This window comes from Marmota flaviventris, chromosome 17, assembly GCF_047511675.1.
Source record: "Marmota flaviventris isolate mMarFla1 chromosome 17, mMarFla1.hap1, whole genome shotgun sequence".
Lineage (NCBI taxonomy): Eukaryota > Metazoa > Chordata > Mammalia > Rodentia > Sciuridae > Marmota > Marmota flaviventris.
The window spans coordinates 2,386,592-2,407,694 of record NC_092514.1 but is presented as its reverse complement, the minus strand read 5'-3'; the positions used below and the strand labels follow the sequence as shown (position 1 = coordinate 2,407,694).

The 21,103-nt window shown below is 33.7% G+C and overlaps 1 protein-coding gene across 1 annotated transcript in view; it reads left to right on the top strand.

Annotated features, from left to right (window-relative positions):
- Window positions 1–16,275: 16,275 nt before the first annotated feature.
- The window catches only part of LOC139702409 (leucine-rich repeat protein SHOC-2-like), a 30,287-nt gene continuing 25,459 nt past the window's right edge, over window positions 16,276–21,103 (top strand). The window contains 2 exon segments of the mRNA XM_071603497.1: window positions 16,276–16,314; window positions 20,873–21,103. Of these exon segments, the coding sequence (XP_071459598.1) occupies window positions 16,276–16,314; window positions 20,873–21,103 (270 nt within the window).

The following is a 21,103-nucleotide window of genomic DNA, read 5'->3' as shown; positions in this document are numbered from 1 at the left end:
GCCATTTTGAATTTATTATACCTACTCAAACTAGAACTAGGAATTTACTTTTCCAGGGTTCACTGGAGACTAATCTGGATCCAGACAAAATCCGCTTAGGTGTATTGTTTCCAGACTGGCACAGACACGTGGTAGTGTAGCTTGGGAGGGCATTCAACAGAACTGCTTCCTTTACTCAGTTATTGTAGCCATGCAGAGGCAGCTTTTGGATTTCTCATTCAAGGAGATTTGCTGCCTAGAATACTAGGGAGTGCAGGTGGCATCCTCTAGTTGTCAGCACCATCAGTCTCTGCCTCAGTTGTAGAGAGCTTTTCCCCCAGCATCATGCTTTTTCTGGGCAGCCCACATCCAGCAGTGAGGGAGGCAGGAAGATGATGGCCTGGCCACTTTGGTCCAGCCATTTCCATCTGAATAAGATAATACTTACTAGTGATACTTGTTCCAGAACTCTCTACTGGCTTATACAGGCTCTGTCAGGTTACGTTGAAATTTCACTTCTTCTACTGCCAAATACAAATTCTTTTCTCTTCCTTTCATGAGTGCAGATCCCCAATGAACAGGTTATACACAGACAGTCACAGACTGTGCTTCCAGAGTATGTGGCCTGTGACACACTTCAGCAAATGTTTACCTATACCTAGGTAAGCACACATGTATGTGTATATAAACACACACATGTGCATACACACTCAAGGCATGCAATTATACATGTATACATACACACATATATAAAATGCATAGCACATATACACATATATAAAACACTCACAGACATTGGTAAACAGGAATGCTGAGAGCATGGAGATCTTGGTAAAAGATAAACCAGACTCCACTCATTCATTCCTTCATTCAACAAATTCTTATTGAGTATCTAATATGTGCCAGGAACAATTCAAAACAACTCAGTTTCTGAGAATGAATGAGAATGAGAAGATAAAATGAAATTAACTAAGTCCACTTAAGAAAGTTTGGAACCAATGCACAACTAACTATTCTCCATCATTATTGCAGAACAGATTTGTTTCCATTGCTGTTAAGGCTAAAGCATTTACCATTTCCTAATTACATAAACATTGTAGAAAGAGTGATTGTAAATGCACTGTTTCCAAATTAGACTGCACTCTGAAATACATCAGAAAGATTTTAAACATTGTATAAATGTTATGGACTCCACATAGGCCATACAGTATAGGAAATCTCTCCTATAACCACTAATATAATATAGGGTGAGTTAACATAACATTCCTTTGCTCCTATGTCATTATCTCTGGCAGATAGTTATCCTGACCATCCTGTTGTGAGTGCTTGCTGGCTTCATTCATTAGATAAATGCTTACTGAATACTGTAGAATGTGCAAGATATTGGGCTGGGTGTCCCAGAAACAGTGTTATTAGTAGATATTGCACATCATTGAGGTAACTTTAGTTCATATGAGAGATAGAACTATAATCAGTTAACTATAATACATATGCCAGAATTATGAATATGTACTGTTCATGTTGTATTCATGCTCTCTCTCTGATATATATATATATATATATATATATATATATATATATATATATATATATACACACACACATATATGCTTGTATGTATTCATGCATACATACATAAACACACACTCACACACATATTCTTTCTTACTCTTCACAAGAACACTACAAAGTAGATATCATATTACACAGGCTTTAATATTCAAAGAAAGTAACCTCCTCAGAGGTAAGTGTGTCACAATTGATTAGACTAAGTTAGGTTTCCAAAGTCCCTGCCATATTCTCAATACCATGAATCCTTAGGGAGTACTACATGTGTTTACATGTGTATGTGTTTACAAGCCTGTCTTAAGATTGGGTTATACTACTTGGGAGTAAGTATCTTGCCATACTCACCAGGATTTCCTCCTCCTATGCTAAGTATACATTAGTTAGTAAAAAAATATGCAAGCTATAACCAAAATGAAGTACACATTTAACAAACTGGTGTTCTCTAGAAGTTTGTAATAGACATTAAGTGAGAGAAACCATACAAATGTAAAAAAAATGTGGCAAAGTTTTTAATGTTAGGCAAACCCTTATTTTGCCTCAGAGAACTCACACTGGAGAGAAACCATACAAATTTAAAAACTGTGGCAAATCTTTTAATCAAAGTTCTCACCTTACGTAACACCAAAGATTTCATAGTGGAAAGACCCAGAGAAATGTAAAGAATGTGGCAAAGCTTTTAATGTTATGCCAACCCCTATTGGGTACCAGAGAATTCACACTGGAGAGAAATCATACTAATGCAAAGAATGTGGCAAAGTATTCACTGTTCAGAACAGCCTTGTTGTGCAACAGAGAACTAACACTGAAGAAAATCCATACAAATGTAAAGAATCTGGCAAACATTTTAATCAAATCTCAAACTATATAATTCACCAGAGAATTCATCCTGGAGAAAAGCCATATAAATATAAATATTTTGGAAAAATTTTTACTCAGAGACAATATCTTTGTCGACATCAGCGAATTCATACTGAAGAGTAGTGATACAAATGTAAAGAATTTGGCAAAGCTTTTAATCACAGATCATGCCGTAGTAAACATCAGAGAATTCATATTGGAGAGAACCCATACAATTGTAAAAAATATGGCAAAGGTTTTAATCAAATATCACATTTTATTCAACACCAGAGAAAACATACTGGAGAGAAACCATACAAATATAAAGAATGTGGCATAGCTTTTAATGTTAGGCACATGGTTATTGTGCACAAGAGAACTCACACTGGAGAGAAACCATACAAATATAAAGAATGTAATAAAGCTTTTAGTGTTAGGCAAAGTCTTTTTCTGCACAATAGAATTCAAAATGGAGATAAACCATACAATTGTAAAGAATGTGACAAAGCTTTTAATGAAATATCATACCTTAGTATACAACAGAGAATTCATACTGGAGAAAAATAATACAAAAGTAAAGACTGTGACAAAGCTTTTAACCAAAGTTCACACCTTAGCAGACACCAGAGAATTAATACTGGAAAGCACCCATGCAAATATAAAGAAAATTTCAAGGCTTTTATTTGAAGAGTAGGCCGTACTCAACACCAGGTAATTCATACTGGAAAGGTTATACAACTGTAAAGAATGTGGTAAAGGTTTTTAGGTACAATTCAAGGGTTATCAAGCATGAGAGAATTCATACTTGAGAGAATCTTTACAAATCTAAAGAATGTAAAATATCATTTATTGTGATATCATGACTTAATAATTACTAGAAAATTCATACTTGGAAGAATAGTTTAAATTGCCAAAAAAGTGGCAAAGTTTTAATCAAAGCCCAACATTTAAAAAATGCCAAGAATATTATAGTAGTGATTAAACTCTACAAATGTAAAGAATGTGACATAGTTTTTAATAAAAGAACACCCCTTACAAATTTCCCCTGATTTAGAATTCAAGAGAAGTTTTGTACTTGCCAAAAAATGTCAGAATGATGTTCAAATATTAAAAGTCATACGCTATCTATTCCTAATGCATACACTATCTGTTATGGAAAATTGAATAAAGTACTTCTTCTACCTTAACAATGACTTGCATGTTATATACAAAAAGCATCATCTCTGTTTTTATTTTTAGAAAAGCAGTATGTACATTTATTAATTATTTTATGGCTGTGGTAAAATACTTATATTAGCCTTGCTTTTCCTATAACATGCACTTTTATAACAATGTATCTCAGAATCCTATTTTGCCTTTCATTTTTCAGAAATACACTTCATTGTAAACAGCAATAAACCAAATATCATATATATATATATATATATATATATATATATATATATATATATATATATATATTCTTACTATAATGACAAGTCTGAGATAATCTAATCACATAATTTATACTATGTGCCTTTTAAAGTTATTTTAATACCACATTAAAATTGTAAATAATAGTTGGATCTATTGTTTGACATATTTATGCCGCAGTTCAGCTGAGCACAATAACCGGGAAGGTGACAAGCAAGCTGAAGTTTGAAGCGGGTACTACTTTATTTCAGGGAAACTCAGCGGGAACTGAGTGGACACTCAAGGTAGCAAGAGCTGCTTCTCTGCTGGACAGCAGAGGTACATATACCCAACTAATTACACACAGCTTAACTTAATTAACATAATCTAGATATAGCAGTCAGTCATTAAGGAATCCTCATAATCTTAATGGCTTGATGGTGTTACTTCACAGACCACTCCTCCTGGAAAACTGCCAGGTGCCATCTTGACTTTGTGGCCCTCAACATATTTATACATGCAATAGTATAAGTTGGTCAATTTTATGCCCAAGTTCCTCTCTTTTCCCTTCCTTGCTTCCTATCAGTTATTGCTTTCCTCTACCCTATAGTTCACATTAAATTTTAATGAGATCCCCATTTTTCTCTTCTTCTGTCTAGTTTCCACATATAAGAGAAAACATAGGATCCTTGGTTTTCTGAGACTGGCTTGTTTTGCTTAACATGATGTTTTCCATCTCCATCTGTTTTCCTGGGAATTATATGTTTTTTTAGGGCAGAATAAAATTACATTGTATACCACATTTTCTGTTTGGTCTGTTGGCCAATATCTAGGTTGTTTCCATAACTTGGCAGTTGTGAATTAGGTATGCTTGTGTTGCTAATGTATGCGGACTTGAATTCTTTCATATAAGGAGTGGTATAGCTTAATCATACACTGGCTCCATGCCTAGTCTTTTAAAGAACTTACATATTGACTTTCATAGACATTGCACTTATTTAAAAATGTTGCCAATATTATATTATTTTCAGTCCCCTAGGATTCTCACCAGCATTTATTATTATTTAAATTCTTGATAGGCATTCTGACATATATGTTGGAAGTTTACTTCTGTATTTTCTTCTATGGATTGCATAATTTCTGGTCTCATTAGTAGGTATTTGATTGACTTTGAGTTGATTAACTTTGACTTTTGTACAGGGTTATAAAGATTGATCTAAGATAATTCTTTCGTATGTCCAATTTTCCTAGTAGCATTTCTTAGAAAGACTGTCATTTCTTCAATGTATGTTTTGGCACTTTTGTCAAAGATCAGATGACTGTATCTGTAGGTTTGTCTCTGAGTCTTCTTTTCCATTGATCTACAAGTCTGTTTTTAATATTGGTACCATGCTATTTTATAATCCTTCATTTTAAATTGAAATCAGTTAGCATGTTGACTACAGCATTGTTGTTTTTTTTTTTTCTGCCAGTATTATCTTGGCTACTCTGGTTATTTTATTTTTTCCATACAAATTTTAGAACTATTCTTCTAGGTTCTGGGGAAAATACCAATATTATTTTAATAGGGATTGCATTGGATTTGTAAATCACTTTTGATACATAAATGATTTAGCAATATCAATTGGGCATATCCATGAACATGGGAGGTCTTTCCATCTTTTATTATCCTTTTTTTCAAATTCTTGCTTCAATAGTCTATAATTTTTATTGAAGACATATTTTATTTCACCTTCTTGGTTAGATTTATTTCCAGGTACTTTTAAAATTCCATTGTAAATGGAATGGTTTCTTGATTTTTTTTTCCCAGTGGATTGATTATTGGTGTGTTTAGACTTTGTATCTTGCTACTTTGCTGAATTATTTTTATGGATCATTGAGTTCTTCTGCTGGAAATTTTTAAATTTCTAGGTAAAGAATCATATCATCTGCAAAAAGTGATAATTTGACTTGTTAATTTACTAATTGTATATCTCATATTTCTTTTTCTTGGCTAATTGTTCTGGCTAAAATTTCAAATACTACATTGATTAGAAATGATGAGAGTAGACATCCTTGTTTTATTTCTGATATTGAAAAATACTATCAGTTCTTTTCTATCCAGTAGGATATGGTTTTTATTAATTTTTGTATACAAATATAATGTTGAAGTGAGTTCCTTTTATACCTAGATTCTTCAGTGTTTTATCATGAATGGGTGTTAGATTTTGTCAAAAGCTCTTTCTGTTCATATTGAGATAATCATTTGATTTTTAAATCTTAATAATGTTTATGTGGTGAATTACAATTTTTGATTTGAATATATTGAACCATACTTTCATTCATGGTACGAAACCAACTTGATCATGATGTACAATCTTCTTAATTTATTCTTTAAATGATTTGCTAAAATTTTAATATGAATTTGTGGGAGTTAGGGTTGTGGCTCAGTGGTAGAGTGCTTGCTTAGCACATGTGAGGCACTGGGTTTGATCCTCAGAACCACATTAAAAAAATAAGTAAATCAAATAAGGATATTGTGTCCATCTACAACTAAAAACCTATTTAAAAATATTTTTTTTATCTATGCTCATAAAGTGTATTGGTCTAAGTACCCTGATCTTCCTGATATGTCCCTAGATATTTGGGTTATAGTAGCTTCCTAGGATGAATTTGGAAATGTCTATGCTCCACACACTTTTTCCATTTCATTGAGTGATTTGAGAACTATCAGTAATATCTCCTTAAAATTCTGGTAGAATTCAGCTGACACTCTGGTGATTTTTTGTTGGGAGACCTTTTATTACCAATTCAATTTCGTTTCTTTTTATCTGGTTTATATTTTCTATGTGCTCTTGATTCGATTTTGGTAGGTTGTATGTTTATAGATATATATCCTTTTTTAAAGATTTTACAAATTATTGAAACATATTTTCAAAATAGTCCCTAATGATCCTCTGCATTTCAGTGATATGTGCTGTTACTTGGTTTTTCATCTCCAATTTTAAAAAACATTGTGTTTATCTTGTCTCCGTTTTGGTTAATTTGGCTAAGTGTTTATTAGTCTCATTTATCTTTTCAAACAATCAACTCTTTTTCACATTAATTATTTATATTGCTTTTTTATTCTCTTCATTAATTTCAGACCTGATATTATTTCCTTTCTTCTGCTGTTTTCTTTTTTTTTATTGGTTCTTGCTTTCGTAGAGCCTTAGATTGTTTATTTGATATGTCTCTATTTTGTTTGTTTCATGTTGTTTTTATGTAGGTACTCACAGAAGTAAACTCTTCCCTTAGAAATACTGTTGTGATTTAGGTAGGCAATGACGTCCAAAAGCTCATGTGTGAAATTACTGAGTTATGAGAAATTTAATTTAATCAATGCATTAAACCCCTGATAAGGATTAACTGAGTGGTAACTACAGGCAGGTAGAATGAGGCTGGAAGACGTGGTTCTTTAAAGGCATGCCTTCCAAATATACATTTTTCCCCATTATTAGGGGATCCCAAGTTTGCCTGCCTCTCAATTCTTTTTCCTTTCTGTTTCCTTCTCCTGAGCTGCTTTCATCCATCACACTCTTCTGACATGTTTTCTATTTCATCTGAGTAATTAAGTGGGTAATTTTTGAACTAAGACCTCTAAAACTATGAGGCCGAAAATAGTAGTTTTCCTTTAAAATTGTTCATATCAGGTACTTTGGTCACAATGGTGCAAAAGATGACTGAAAATGAAATTGGTACCAGAAGTGGGGTCATTGTCGTGACCAATGTGACCATGTAATTCAGAAGATTTAGGAAATTTGGGGGATTTGTTCAAGGAATTTTAAAAAAGTTTAGAGATGCAAACTGAAAAAAAAGGTGTTATTGTTTTATGTGGACCTTAATGGGCAATTCTAGTCAGAGCTCAGAAGACCAGAATAATAATAGTATGGTAAAAAAAAAAAAAGGCCTTTATGATGTTTCAGAGAAGAAGGGAGACTCTTGGAAATTGGACTAAATGTCATTCATTTTATATTCTGGCCAAGAAGTTTTTAATATTTTGCCCATTTCCTGACAATTTTTGTGAGGCTGAATTTAAAGAGATGAATTTGTTAATTTGGTGGAAGAAATTTCAAGGCAGCATTTTATTCAGGTGTTGACATGGGTATTGCTATCAGCTTTTAGCTAAGATTATTGTGATAATCATGAACAGAAAGGAGAACAGGAAGATTTTAAAAACTTGGAGTTTGGCCAGAAAACAGTGAAACTGGGGCTAAAAATATGGGTAGTCATGGGGCTGTGGATGTGGCTCAAGTGATAGCATGCTCGCCTGGCATGGGTGCGGTGCTGGGTTTGATCCTCAACAACACATAAAAATAAAATGTTTTGTCTGCAGAAAACTAAAAATTAATATTTAAAAAATTCTCTCTCTCTCTCTCTCTCTCTCTCTCTCTCTCTCTCTCTCTCTGTCTCTCAAAAAATATGGATGGTCATTAAAAACCTTATAGCTACCAAAGAGACACTGTTAAGTACCTTACCCAGAAATAATAAGAAAGATGGCTTGAGGGCATCTCAGTAGATTGACCACACCCTTCCCAGGTATTAAATCCCTCTGTAGTGATTAAAAGTAAAAATTCTTTTGAGAAGGAACCCTAGGTTATCCTTTTTGTGTTGGGAAGCCTTGGGAGTTGTTTCACAATGCTCAGTCACCTAAGCACTCAGAGACCACTAAAGCCATGATACCTAGAGACTTATCTACTGCTTGAGAGGGCAGCATATCTTGGTGTTAAACACATGGTACTTGCTCTGCAGGATTGCAAGATACTGGATTTAGAGTGTTAGATTCTTCCACAGATATTTCAAAAGAAGTCCTAGGAGGCCAGGCAAATTGCAATAGGATTATATTTCCTGCAGACAGTTCCTCAGAAGACAATGCATTAAAAATATGAGTAGTAAACTAGAGTTACATAAGAGACAAGATTTGAAAGTAAAATGAAGTTTCCCAGCTGGTCTTTCATTTGCAATCCTCCGAACTCAATTTCCCAAGTTTCTAGGATGACAGCTATGTATTAATGTGATTCTAAAATAGTTCTTTGTTGTTGGTAAATTTGTGTGATACTCACATAGATGGTGTCAGGGGTCTTCTTTATGACCATGTTCTTATTTCTCTGGGTTTATTATGTCTATTAGTTAATACACTGTGACCTCTTCTCAAACAACTGACAAGGTTTGTTCTTTATAAACACATAGATATGAGCCAGGTGTGGTGGTGCTTGCCTGTCATACCAGAAGCATGGGGAGATGAGGCAGGTAGATTGCAAATTCAAAGCTATACTTAGCAAATTATTGAGGCTGTAAGCAATTTTTATAGACTCTGGGTCAAAATATAAATAAATAAATAAATAAATAAATAAACAAATAAATAAATAAATCTGAACATGTGGATCAGTGGTTAAATATATATAAACTTGAGGATCTTCTCTTGCAGTCTTAATGTAGCAGGTTATTTTCCCACATGCTGATATATGTCCTATATGTCAGAAAGAGAAAGATGAAGATGAATTTTTTATTTGTTTCAGCAAAATCTTCTATCTATTATCTCTAGTCTAAGATCTGAGATCTATGTACTAGTGCAAATAAGAGTTGTTTCCAACAATGAACTACATACAAAGCAGGAGTGACAACTAAGGCCTTGTGAAATTGATCACACAAATCAACAGGTAAACCAAGTTTAGATTCCAGATGAAATAAATGGGCAATAAATAAAATTACATGTGCTAAAAAAAAGTACAAGGACTGGTTGATTGTGTCAAATTTCATTCACTTAAGAAAACAATTAGGTGTTGAGTGATGGTTCAGTTGAAGAGCAATTGCCCAGCATGTGTGAAGCACTGTGTTTGTTTCTCAAAAAAAAAAAAAAAAAAAAAAATATATATATATATATATATATATATATATATATAAAGTTTTATCAACAAATTAAAAAACAAAATGTTTTTAAAAAAGAAAATGAGGGCAGCAGGACGGAGGCTTTAAGGAAATTGACCAGCTGCTGCTAGAGTTCAGCCCAGAGAGAAGTGCATTGACACTTTTCACTGTATATATGGTTAAAGTAATTTGTGAATTAATATGCATATATTTTATTTATGGAAATTATATCACAGTTACATTAAAATTATTTAACTTTTTTGTTCTCTGGTCTTATAAAAAACAGCTTGATATTTAAACTCATTAGCAATTCCCTGAGTCAGCGATGTTCCCATATTCCTCCCCTCAAAAAAAGTGACTCAAAAAGTATAATTTTAAAGTTTCTACTACTCACATTAAAAATGAAAAACAAAAGTCAGGCATAGTGGAGTGCCCCTGATTTCAATCCCTTGTTTCCTTCCCTCAAATGGGCCTGGAGGTATAGCTCAGCTTGTACAGTGCTTGCCTTCTAAGCATAAGGCCCAGGATTCAACCCCAGGATCATGAGAGGGGGGAAGGGAGGGGGAGGGAGGACAAAAGGAGTTTAATGAAATGTTTGGACTGTTTCTATGGATCATTTAAATAAAATGATCTTACATATGAAAAAGAAAAAAAAAAAACACTAAATTGTGGACCCATTACAGTTAGTCTCCAGGGTCTGACAAAATAAATCCTCCTATGGAGCAGTTCATTTCTAAGTTTCCTCTAGGAAATCAAGTGGGAAATATACAAGCAGCTGAACTTTTGGAAATTCTGTTCTCTCCATTCATGGTATCTTCAATCATGGCCCGAATCCCATATGCATAGCTTTGTTCTGGCAACCTGGCATTTCCCCAGATTTTATGCTAATGATTGCTGTGATTATTAGGAGAGAATCCCAAATCCAGGTGTGATTTTGTTTCTTTGCATAAGGTTTTGCTGGTATATAGGTGATTGAGTTGTTTTTTTCTTCCTGAAATTTCTGAGAAGCAGAACCTCAAATTAAGAATGCTGGAACTGATCTTTAGCTTTATATTTGTATCTCAGAATATATCCTATATTTTCATCTTCTTGTTCACATTCCTAATGCTAACTTTATTACTCCACAGTATAATAAACAGTTTCTCCTATTATATTTCAGACAGACACAGTATTGTGTAACTATTTTTCTCCAACACTAGATGGCACTGTTTATGGGATTATTTTCTCTGTTGTATTTTATATGAGAGGGAAAAAAAGAGAAGATCACTTGGCTCTTTTTGTAAAACAATGCTCATTTCTGCCCCCTCTTTGTTTTCCATAGATACAGATACCTTATGGGAAAGTCTTTGAGTGGGGATTCCCCATTGTAGACTTGACAGGATGATGTGTCCTCATGTCACTTTCATACTTTCTCTTGGCTCAGGCGTTTCTGAGCTATCCGCAGCTCTCATGTCTATATACTTTGGAGTGTCTAGCTAATTTGAGTCTCAGTGTCCTCTGTTGGCAAGAGAAAGTGGTCTGAAATATGGTGTAAGGGTTAACAGGGGAGTAGTTAGATGCCCTGCAGTTACAAGGAATCTCCTGGTACACACTTCATTTGAAGAAACTTTATTTCTTCTTCTTCTTCTTCTTCTTTTTTTTTTTTTTTACTACTGACAATTCTGCTATATAAAAATTGGCATGCGGTTGTTTCTTTATCTTCCTCATTCTAATACCTTGAAATTACACCCAGAATCAATTTAACCATTTTATATGTTAGTTGTGTTTTAAATGGTTCAGAGTTTACACTATTTTCAAAAATGACTTTTTTAAACTTACATTCTCACCAACAGTGTACAAGGGCTTTTTCCCCCCATATTCATAGTTTCTTGAATCTTGGTTATTATTAAATTATTGACAAAATCTGTCCTCTCTCTTTTGGGGGGAAGGCTATTGGGAAATAAACCCAGGGACACTCAAACACTAAGCCACATCCCAAGGTCTATTTTGTATTTGCTTTAGAGACATGGTCTCACTTAGTTGCTTAGTTTCTCACTGTTGCTGACACTGGCTTAGAACTCTCAATTCTCCTGCCTCAGCCTTCTGAACTGCTGGAATTATAGGCATGCACCACCATGCCTGGTGATAAAAGCTATTCTAACAGTGGTGCTTTGTATACAATTGTCCACTGTTTGACTTGTGCATCAAATCCCTGATGAAAGATTGTAGAGTTCAGTCTGTCATGTAGCCAAAGAGAGTATGTGTTACAAACCTTTTGGGAGATTAATAGGCAAGTATTATTTTTAACACCTTCTCTGCACTATTGCTTGGGATTTCAGCAGCCCATTGAGAAACTTGTACAGCAATGAGAAATGACTGGATTGTGATTATGTTTTGTTTTTTGACTTGAGGCTTTTTCTTACAGTGGGTATATTTATAGCATTTATATTATGGAATAATGCTTAGTTTTTCATATTTTAGAGCTAATGGTTTGAGATAAATGAATGTATGACAATGGAGGTTTACTTAAAGGTGTAAAGCAGTACAGTTGTAACGGTTTTATAACTCAGTCCATTTGTTTCCTCAATTTTTGTTGGTTATACAACATTGTCAGTGACTCTATCATTTGTATTTTGAGGCATAGTTTTTTTCCAGAGGACTCTATAGGTATTCCTTCACTGATTTTTTTTTCATTTTTAAATATTTTTATTCTTTTTAGTGGTACATGACAGTAGACTGTATTTTGACATATACATACAGAGAATATTTCCACAGTTTTTAAAACATTGATAACTCCCTCCTTCTACTTTTTACATAGCAGTGCTTTTGCCTAGATTCTCAAAGGATTCTCTTTTTAAATCTGTCAAGTATAGTGAATTTAATAGCATTTATCTTGATTAGTTTTTACCTATTGTTCTTAGGAAAAGGTGTGTCCTTTCAAACTATGACTTCTTCTCATTCTTCTGTTTTGAGTGGTGCCCAAGGATTGGGTGAATGTTTCAGGTGATGCAAGCCAGGGTTTGATTGGCTGTGCTATCTAATTTAGTGAACGGATAATAGTTTTTAGATTTGAAGCTTATATCTTTCATGCTTGCTTGAGATGTTCCACCATTTCTCATTAGTTTCTTCACTGCATTTGGCAACTCTTCTTATATAATGTGGCTATGGTGGTTTCCTGTTTATTTGAAGATAGTATTCATATTTCTGTTTCTCATTTTTCTCTCCTGGTTGTTTTGAGACTTTCCAAGAGTTAGAGGAGGCCATCTTTCCTCTACCACTTTCAAACTAGAAATCTTAAGAACTGATGGTCCTGTTTTCTTAAATTAAAATAATTTTGCTATAACAAATAAAATATTGGAGCTAGAGTTGTGGCTAGCAGTAGAACACTTTCCTAGTACATGAAAGGTGCTAGGTTTGATCCTCAGTACCACACACACAAAATAAATAAATAAAGCTATTGTGTACAAATACAACTGAAAAATATTTTTTTAAAAGAATAAAATACATGCTTATCTGTCAGTGTAGTTTCCTGAGAGCTAAAACCATTTTATTTACAGAGGGTGTGCTAGATCCCCCCCTCTATCCATGCTTGCTAGGAAAGCATGTTAGCACTGATCTACATCCTAGCTATAGATTTAAAAAGTTTAACTTAAAAAGTCACATTTTAGCATTTAATTGTTTTTTAAAATTATTTTTTCTTAGCTGTAGGTGGACACAGTATCTTTATTTCATTTTTATATGATGTTGAGGATCGAACTTAGTGCTTCATGTGTGTTAGGTGAGTACTACTGAGTAACAAACTTAGCCCTACTATAATATTTTGATTGTATCAATTTGTGATTATGAAGCCTTGTATTAGAAAATATTAAGAATGATACTAAAGAATATAGTCAGGCACTATTATTAGATTGGTTATTAGTTCTTTAGTATGTCTTACTGTTGATTCCTTTTTGAACTGAATCTGAAAATTTAACTTTGATGTTTTAGATTCTGCCACTCAAATAATTTTACTTTAAGAACCTTGATATAATAACAGTAGTTATACAATATATTTTTTTCTGAATGACATTTTGTTTTCAAAGGAAAATGCCAATTATTTTTCTCACTTAATGATACTTTTAAAAGAAATATTTAAAATCCTTATATTCTCTGATTTGGATATATTCATTTGACTCAGTTCCATTCTCCCTATCATTTTGGATTTGCAAGAGCAGTATAGCAGTTGGGGGGAGATCAGTGTTTTTCCCCTTATTTTTTCCTAGGCAATGACAAGATTACTTTCTTAGTTCCAAATTAAAAGTACATCTGACAGGGTTGTGGTTGTGGCTCAGTGGTAGAGTGCTTGCCTAACATGAGCAAGGCACTGGGTTTGATTCCTTAGCACCACATAAAAAGTAAATAAATGAATGAAATAAAGATATTAAAAATGACATCATGTTTTATTCCTTAGCAGCACATAAAAAGTAAATAAATGAAGAAAATAAAGGCATTAAAAATGACATCAGGTTTACAAACAAAAAAAAAGTACATCTGACAATGTCACAGAATATTTTAATATTTGGTAGATTATTGGAAATTTTAATCTCAACTCTTTATCATTCTAGTTACTGGTAACTTTATACTTTTTAAAATCTCAAAATATTAATGGTTTTAAAAATAAATATCAGTGTTATAGTTTGTTTGATAAATGACCCATGTTTGCTAGTAAATGGAACTGTAAATGCTTAAAATATCATGAAATTAATAGGTATTCCTGAGAAAATGTTTTGTTATCCTCATAAATTTGTGAACTTTTGTGTATAATGTAATGATGACCCATGAAAAATATAAAGAGCACAAATAATTTATTCTAAAAAGCCAATCAACATTGATGTTAGAAACACATTTTATCCCAACTCTGGTTGACCATTGAAACTAGAGGATATTGAAATACATTTTGGGGAGATGTTGAGAATGTATTACAGAATATTTTCAGATTAACATATTGATAGGATATTCATAAATATGTGTTTGGAGATAATCATTGTTACCTAAGGCCATGGGGACCTAATATACTTTTAAATATTAAAATATCTCAGTGTGTAAATATACTCAGAACAATTAATAATGTTGGTCTCTTCTATTGTCACCAACTAAATCCTAAGAATTTTATTAGAATTGGTTTCCAACATTATGTATTAAAGTTTTGTTTTTTTTTTTGGAACTACATTCCATTAAGACTTAGTAGAAATTTTGGTGTTTTAAGGAACCTATGAAATCATTTCGTATACCCTCAAGACTTTTCTTATAAAAATTGAAGCCCAGAAATATATTTTTTGGCTCAAATCATATTGCAATTCATCAAGGGATTTAGAACCAAAACCCCAGTTCCAGATCTTTTGTTGTCTTTTTTTTTCTTTTTACTGCATTTTCATTTATGTATTATTCTTTTGAGGACATTCCTTCTGAGATGGAAATCAGTTAAATGATATCTCCATTTAACAAAAGAATTGAGGTAAAAGGTTGTTTGTATAATATGAGGTGAGTCATATTTAATGAGAAACTAAGTAAACCACTAGACACACAGTTCTGTCTTCAATAATCTAAATTATTTTTCTCTTCTCTTTATCTCTCATCCACCTTTTGTTGCCACCCCAACATAAGATTACTAGTTTTAAAATAAGCATGTATCCTTACTGGTTATACTACTAAGCAAATTATAAGGGCTAGGTATTAAGACAAGGGAAATGGGCCAAGGATAAGTGAGTTCAATTCTTTTCTGAATTGAGCTGCATCATCACTTCCTAGTGGTTTGTTATGGAAAGATTTATCTATATCATGTAATATTATTAGACAAGTGCACTTAAATGACTAAAGTTAATATCTACATTTTGAATTAAAATTTATTTTAAAAAACTATTTTGGCATACTTTTTGCATAGAGATATTTAGTACAATTGGACTTTATGAATTATGCATTTGATATAAGTGTATTATTGAAAGATATTTTTTAAGTTCCAGAATGATCAGTAAATTACTAGTGCGGTCATAGGATCAGGACTGAATTGAGGGGAAAAATAATTTCTAAAAAAATAGATATTTGAGTTTTTTGTATTCAGTTGGCAATTTTTCCCTTAAACCATAGAATGCAATCCTACCTTTAGAAATCTTTTTCTGTCAAATATTTTTCTTGGTTCATATGTCCAATTCAAATTATTTACATGATTATTTATATTTACTTATTGTATTCTGAAATTCAAGAGGCATATATTATTATAGGTGATAGTCCCATGACTGTCAAAAATATCTTCTTGGATAGGTCATTTAATTTCTTCAAGCCAGCATTTCCTTATCTATAAATGGGCCTTAATATGCCTCAGAATTATTTTAGCAACTTAATGAACTGACTGATAAAAGCACTTAGCACAGTGCTTGGCACTTACCAATTGCTCAATAATTATTTTTGCTGCTGCAAATACTGTTGTCAGATTTAAATCATACTATTTGGCAAATCATTTCACTGGACCTTGGTTATCTGTTAAATGGGAATGCTGCTACCTGGGATGCTTGTTTTTTTTTGTTCAACTTTATACCCTCACTATGCCCTCCCCCCACCACCTCATTATCTCAACTCCCACATCTTTTCCTGGGAGAGATGCCTGCCATGATGTACTGCCTCACAATAGACCCAAAGGTAACAGGGCCAAGCAACCATAGCCCAAAGCCTCTGTAATGTGAACCAAAACAATCCTTACTTCCTTAAAGTTGTTTATCTGATACTTTGTCACAGTAACAGAAAGCTTCCTGACAGATCCCTGACTAAGAAGATACTGGAAGTCTAAATTAATAGACATCCATATGCAATCATGATATGGATGCTTATCTTGGTAATTGAGCATGTTATAAGGCAAATGATATACATATAATTTAAAATCGGCATCCCTTTAAAAAAAATTTTTCCACTTATTAGATGTGTCATTGTTCTTGTTTATATGTAGGGAATAGAGTCACTTTTCAACTTAGAAATTCAAAATTGTTTTCATAATTTGTAACATATTTTTTTGCTCATGAAAGTTACCTCAACCTAGACCTTTGCAAGGGGGAAATCAGTGCCATTTTCTGGTTTGATGCCATTTTGGATTAATAGTAAAATGGATTTAAGAGAGTTAACTTGGTCATAAGAATGGGATTTGTTTAATATCTTCCTTAGGATCTGGTTGTGAGACTATGAAATAAGATAGATTAAAATCCCATATAAAGTGCTCTATATACAGTAGTTATTAGATGGTTGGAAATAAGAGTTACCAGAGGTGGTGAGTATCTCAGTATAAAAACACATTGCTGGCATCAGTTTAATTATTGATACAATTTTAGGATTTCTTCCTCAACTGGATTTGAAGCATTAAGACTGAGTACTATTTATTCTATTGCATGAATGAGTACAAAATTCTCAATTTTTGTAAATGTAGCTGTCCCTCCAAACATTACACAATTAAAGTAATTGCATAAAGCACAGACTCTTGAATATCTTATTTTCAAGCAACATCAAAGATTACTCTGAGTACATTTTCTCTTAAAAAGTTTGGCAGTTGTCGCGACCCCTTGCCCGCAAGGAAGACGCAACTCCGGAATCTTCTCTCAGTAGTTTATTCAGGTCCCTTGATATTTATTATTCTTTCTTCTTCTCTCTTCTTCTCTCTTTCCCGGATGCCCTCCCAGCCTTAATAAAGCATCCCAAGCCCCAATGCAAAGCTGCCGCGTGGAACTTTCTCACAGGGTGGTGAAAAATCATGTGCCAACTCTCTCAGATAAGGAGTTGTTTGTCACATACCACAGCGGAGCCAGCGCCATCTCGTAATGGCGACCATAGTCTGCAGAAACGGCAGAAGCGGCTCACCACAGGCAGTGTCAATTGATTCAGAAATAGATTGAGAATTTACTTTTGGACTGTGAAGTCAGTTCACCTGAACAAAATGTTTTTACTAGATGTGAATTTTTTAGCTATTAGTCCAGCCTGGTTATTTAATTAAAGAATAAAAGCATGGTGAACTGTGAGTAAACTATGTAGTAGCAAATATCATTAGGTACAGGAACTGCAGGATGGGTATGTGACTCAGCTCAAATCCATCACAGCTAGAGTAAAATCATTGAAATAGCACAAGTATTAGTAGTCTGAATTTCAAATATAGTGTATGATGTTAATAAACTAAGGGAACTCCTTTAGACTTCAAGAGGACTGTAAAATTATGAGTAATTTTTTTTTATTAATGTACTTATTTCATGAACTGTCCTTGACCTTCAACCTTCATTATTTTAGAATGATACTTGAGAAATACATTTACTGGTTTTCAGATCCCACATTTGGTCAGATCAAATGTTTCCCAAACTCTATAAGCTTTTATGTAGACACTTTGGTTTAGGTTTTAGATTTTCTGGACTCTCTTCCATAAAGGTTCTGATTGAGTACTTGGAGATGGAGCCTCAGCTTTGCACTTTTAAATATTATTTACTTTTACACAGGAACATCGGATTTTTCCTTCTAAATTGTGTGTGTATATCTAAATAAAAACGGAATTTTCAGAAACTTAGTATGATGGCCTTTCTTTCAATGCTTTTTGTTTGTTTGATTTTAGTACCAGAAATTGAACTCAGGGGTGCTTATCCACTGAGCCACCTCCCTGGCTCTTTTTATATTATTATTATTTTTTTTTATTTTGAGATAGAATCTTACAAAGTTGCTTAGGGCCTCACTAACTTGCTGAGGCTGGCTTTTAACTTGTGATGCTCTTACCTCAACCTCTGGGGAACTACTAGAATTTACAGACATGTGACTTCATGCCTGGCTTATGATGACATGTGAGCAATGCTGTATCCCTGAAGTGAAGCATATTTTCCATTATTAATTGTTTTATTGTTTAAGTAAAAGCACTTCATTGGTTTGAAGGGGCCATAGTGGTGAATGTCATGATCCAGAGCTTTCCTGGTATGCTAGCACATAACAGCACATTTATTTAATTGTATTTACCAGTGTAAGTTCATATTTTGCATTTTCAAATTATAGATCCTTCATTCCCTAGCCAGCTTCTTTTATCATTGCAAGTCTCCTGTTTGATCAAATTCTTACCTTTTCACTATCATATGCAAACTAAGCCCATTCATTCTTATTTTAGGCAAAATTTCCCCTTTCCTGATGTACCACCCACCTCTCCTTGTTTGAACTCTACACCATTAATAACGGACGAGTTAGCGTAAGTTCATCTCAGCTGTTTTCACTGATAATGATTGTCCCAAACGTTCTATAGTTTGTGTCACTCATATGAGGAATTAATATACTACACTACCCAGTTACTTAGTTGTCTTGAGTGTTCTGACAGTCTAACCTCTAAACTTGTGGGTGAAGGGCCATAGCCTCCAATTTTTCCTGTTCTTGGGATCAAACCCAGAGTCCTAATTCATGCCATGCAATGTGTATCATCAGTTAAAGCTAACAAGAGTTAAAAATAAGAATTGTATATTTTAAATTTAAAAAATGTTTGGGAGAACTGATGCTTTCCACAAAAGTTTTCCATACCATTTCTTCAGCAGTGAATTTTTGTACTTTTCCTGTGCTATTAATCTTTCACTTTTCCAAGAATATAGACATCATTAGAGATTGCTGTGTCATGGATTCTCAAGGGTGATCCCTCTGATTAACCTGTATGAGAATCAAATAGAGTGCTTACTAAAGTGCACAGTTTAATACTGTTTTCCCTTATTTTAATTTTTTTCCCATCTATATAATTTTGTTCCTTTTGTTCTTTTGCCACACTGCTGGTCCATTCTTTTATCAACTTTATAACCCTTCCTGTTTTCTAAAGCTATAATTAGTTGCAGGTAGAGCAGTTTTAGGGTGCTGGTTAGGAATATAGTCTGTAGATATATGCTGATTTAAAATTTTGGCTGTTTTTCACTTCCACGATAACAAAGCTAGTTATCTAAAAGTACTTTTGTGTTTCAGTGTCCCTTTGTAGAAAATGTGGATAATAGTTCATCTCATAGTGCTGTTATATATATATCCATTTAAAATATATAAATATTTGTAAATTCTTCATTGTTTTTATTAGCACTTAATAAATGTTAGCTGCCGTTGTGATTTCTCTCACTTTAACTTCCATAAAGTTTTACAACAGAGTGATTTGTAGTCATTTACCTCTATCAGATTCCAAATTCCTTGAAGGGAGGACCTGCCTTATTAATTTTTTAAGTTTTCAATTCATTTTACATACTAAAAAGTTCAGCAAATACTGTATCAAGTAATAGGAAGATGGCAAAATCCTGTGACCAGTGTGGCCAAACTAGCAGGTTCTGGTGAGGGGCAAAGAGGGATAAGAAAAAAAAGACTCACATACAGACAGATGTTTTTGAAGGTAAAGCTGGGGTTGGTGCAGTGCTGTTCTCTGAAGAAGAAGATCTAATGAATTATGCCACTATTCTTTATTTATATATGCCTCATTTTCAGGTTAAAGCCTCTAGAAGCATTATTCTTTGTACTCAGATGTTTATAGGGCTAGCAACATCATGCACTATTCCACAATTCACAGTTGCAGTGTGGAACATTAAGAGCTTTGTGTAGCTCTCAAAGTTTATTGTCTGAACTTACTGTTAGGTAGGCAGGTTCAGGAGAGGTGGAACTGGTGGAACACTGTGGTATTCTAGCAAGAGATTTCCTCTATTCCCAGAAGCTGTGTGTTTGATTTGAGGTTGATAAAACTCTAGCACAGAGTCTCCACATGGAGGGCATTACAACAGCAGGTAGGCATTCTGCACCTCTGCAAAGAAACATTCTTGTCTACCAGGCATGCCTCAGCCATGGGGTCATCCAAGACCCCAGTCCCAGACAGTGTTCTCCCATAATCTGTGACCACTCTTCACAGCAAAGTTCACAGAAAGACTGTTTTTCTGAGGCTGTTTGCTTCATATTAATTATAACATAATGTAATTTAATTCTCTATATTATATTTCAGGAATTCTAATGAATCATTGATTGTCCAGCACCATTTTACCAGTTGGAATGAGTTTTCAGAAATGGACAGAGTACTTTTAGATCCAACATGTGACAGATGGGTGTTACTCCATGCTGATTACATTTTCAAGCCAACACCTGTTTGATTGTGTAGGATGTTTTTTTTTCTGTTCAACATTGAATTTAATTGCTAGAAAATAAAGTAAAAGTTAATGTATATTTTTTCAAGCTTGGTCACCATGAGTGGTAGTTTGGGAAAGAAAAAGACTCTAAAGAGAAAGATCTGAAAGTGCCATCAGTCGAAGAAAGAGAAAAGATGTCAAAGACCTCTGGAGTTTTGGAGAAAGAAAGCCATGAAAAAGAACCTAAAACCAAAGGGAAAGATGCCAAAGATGGAAAAAAGGTCTCCAGTGCTGCCCAACCAGGGGTGGCTTTTTTAGTTGACAATATGATCAAGTGGCCAAGTCCTGCACGTGGGACT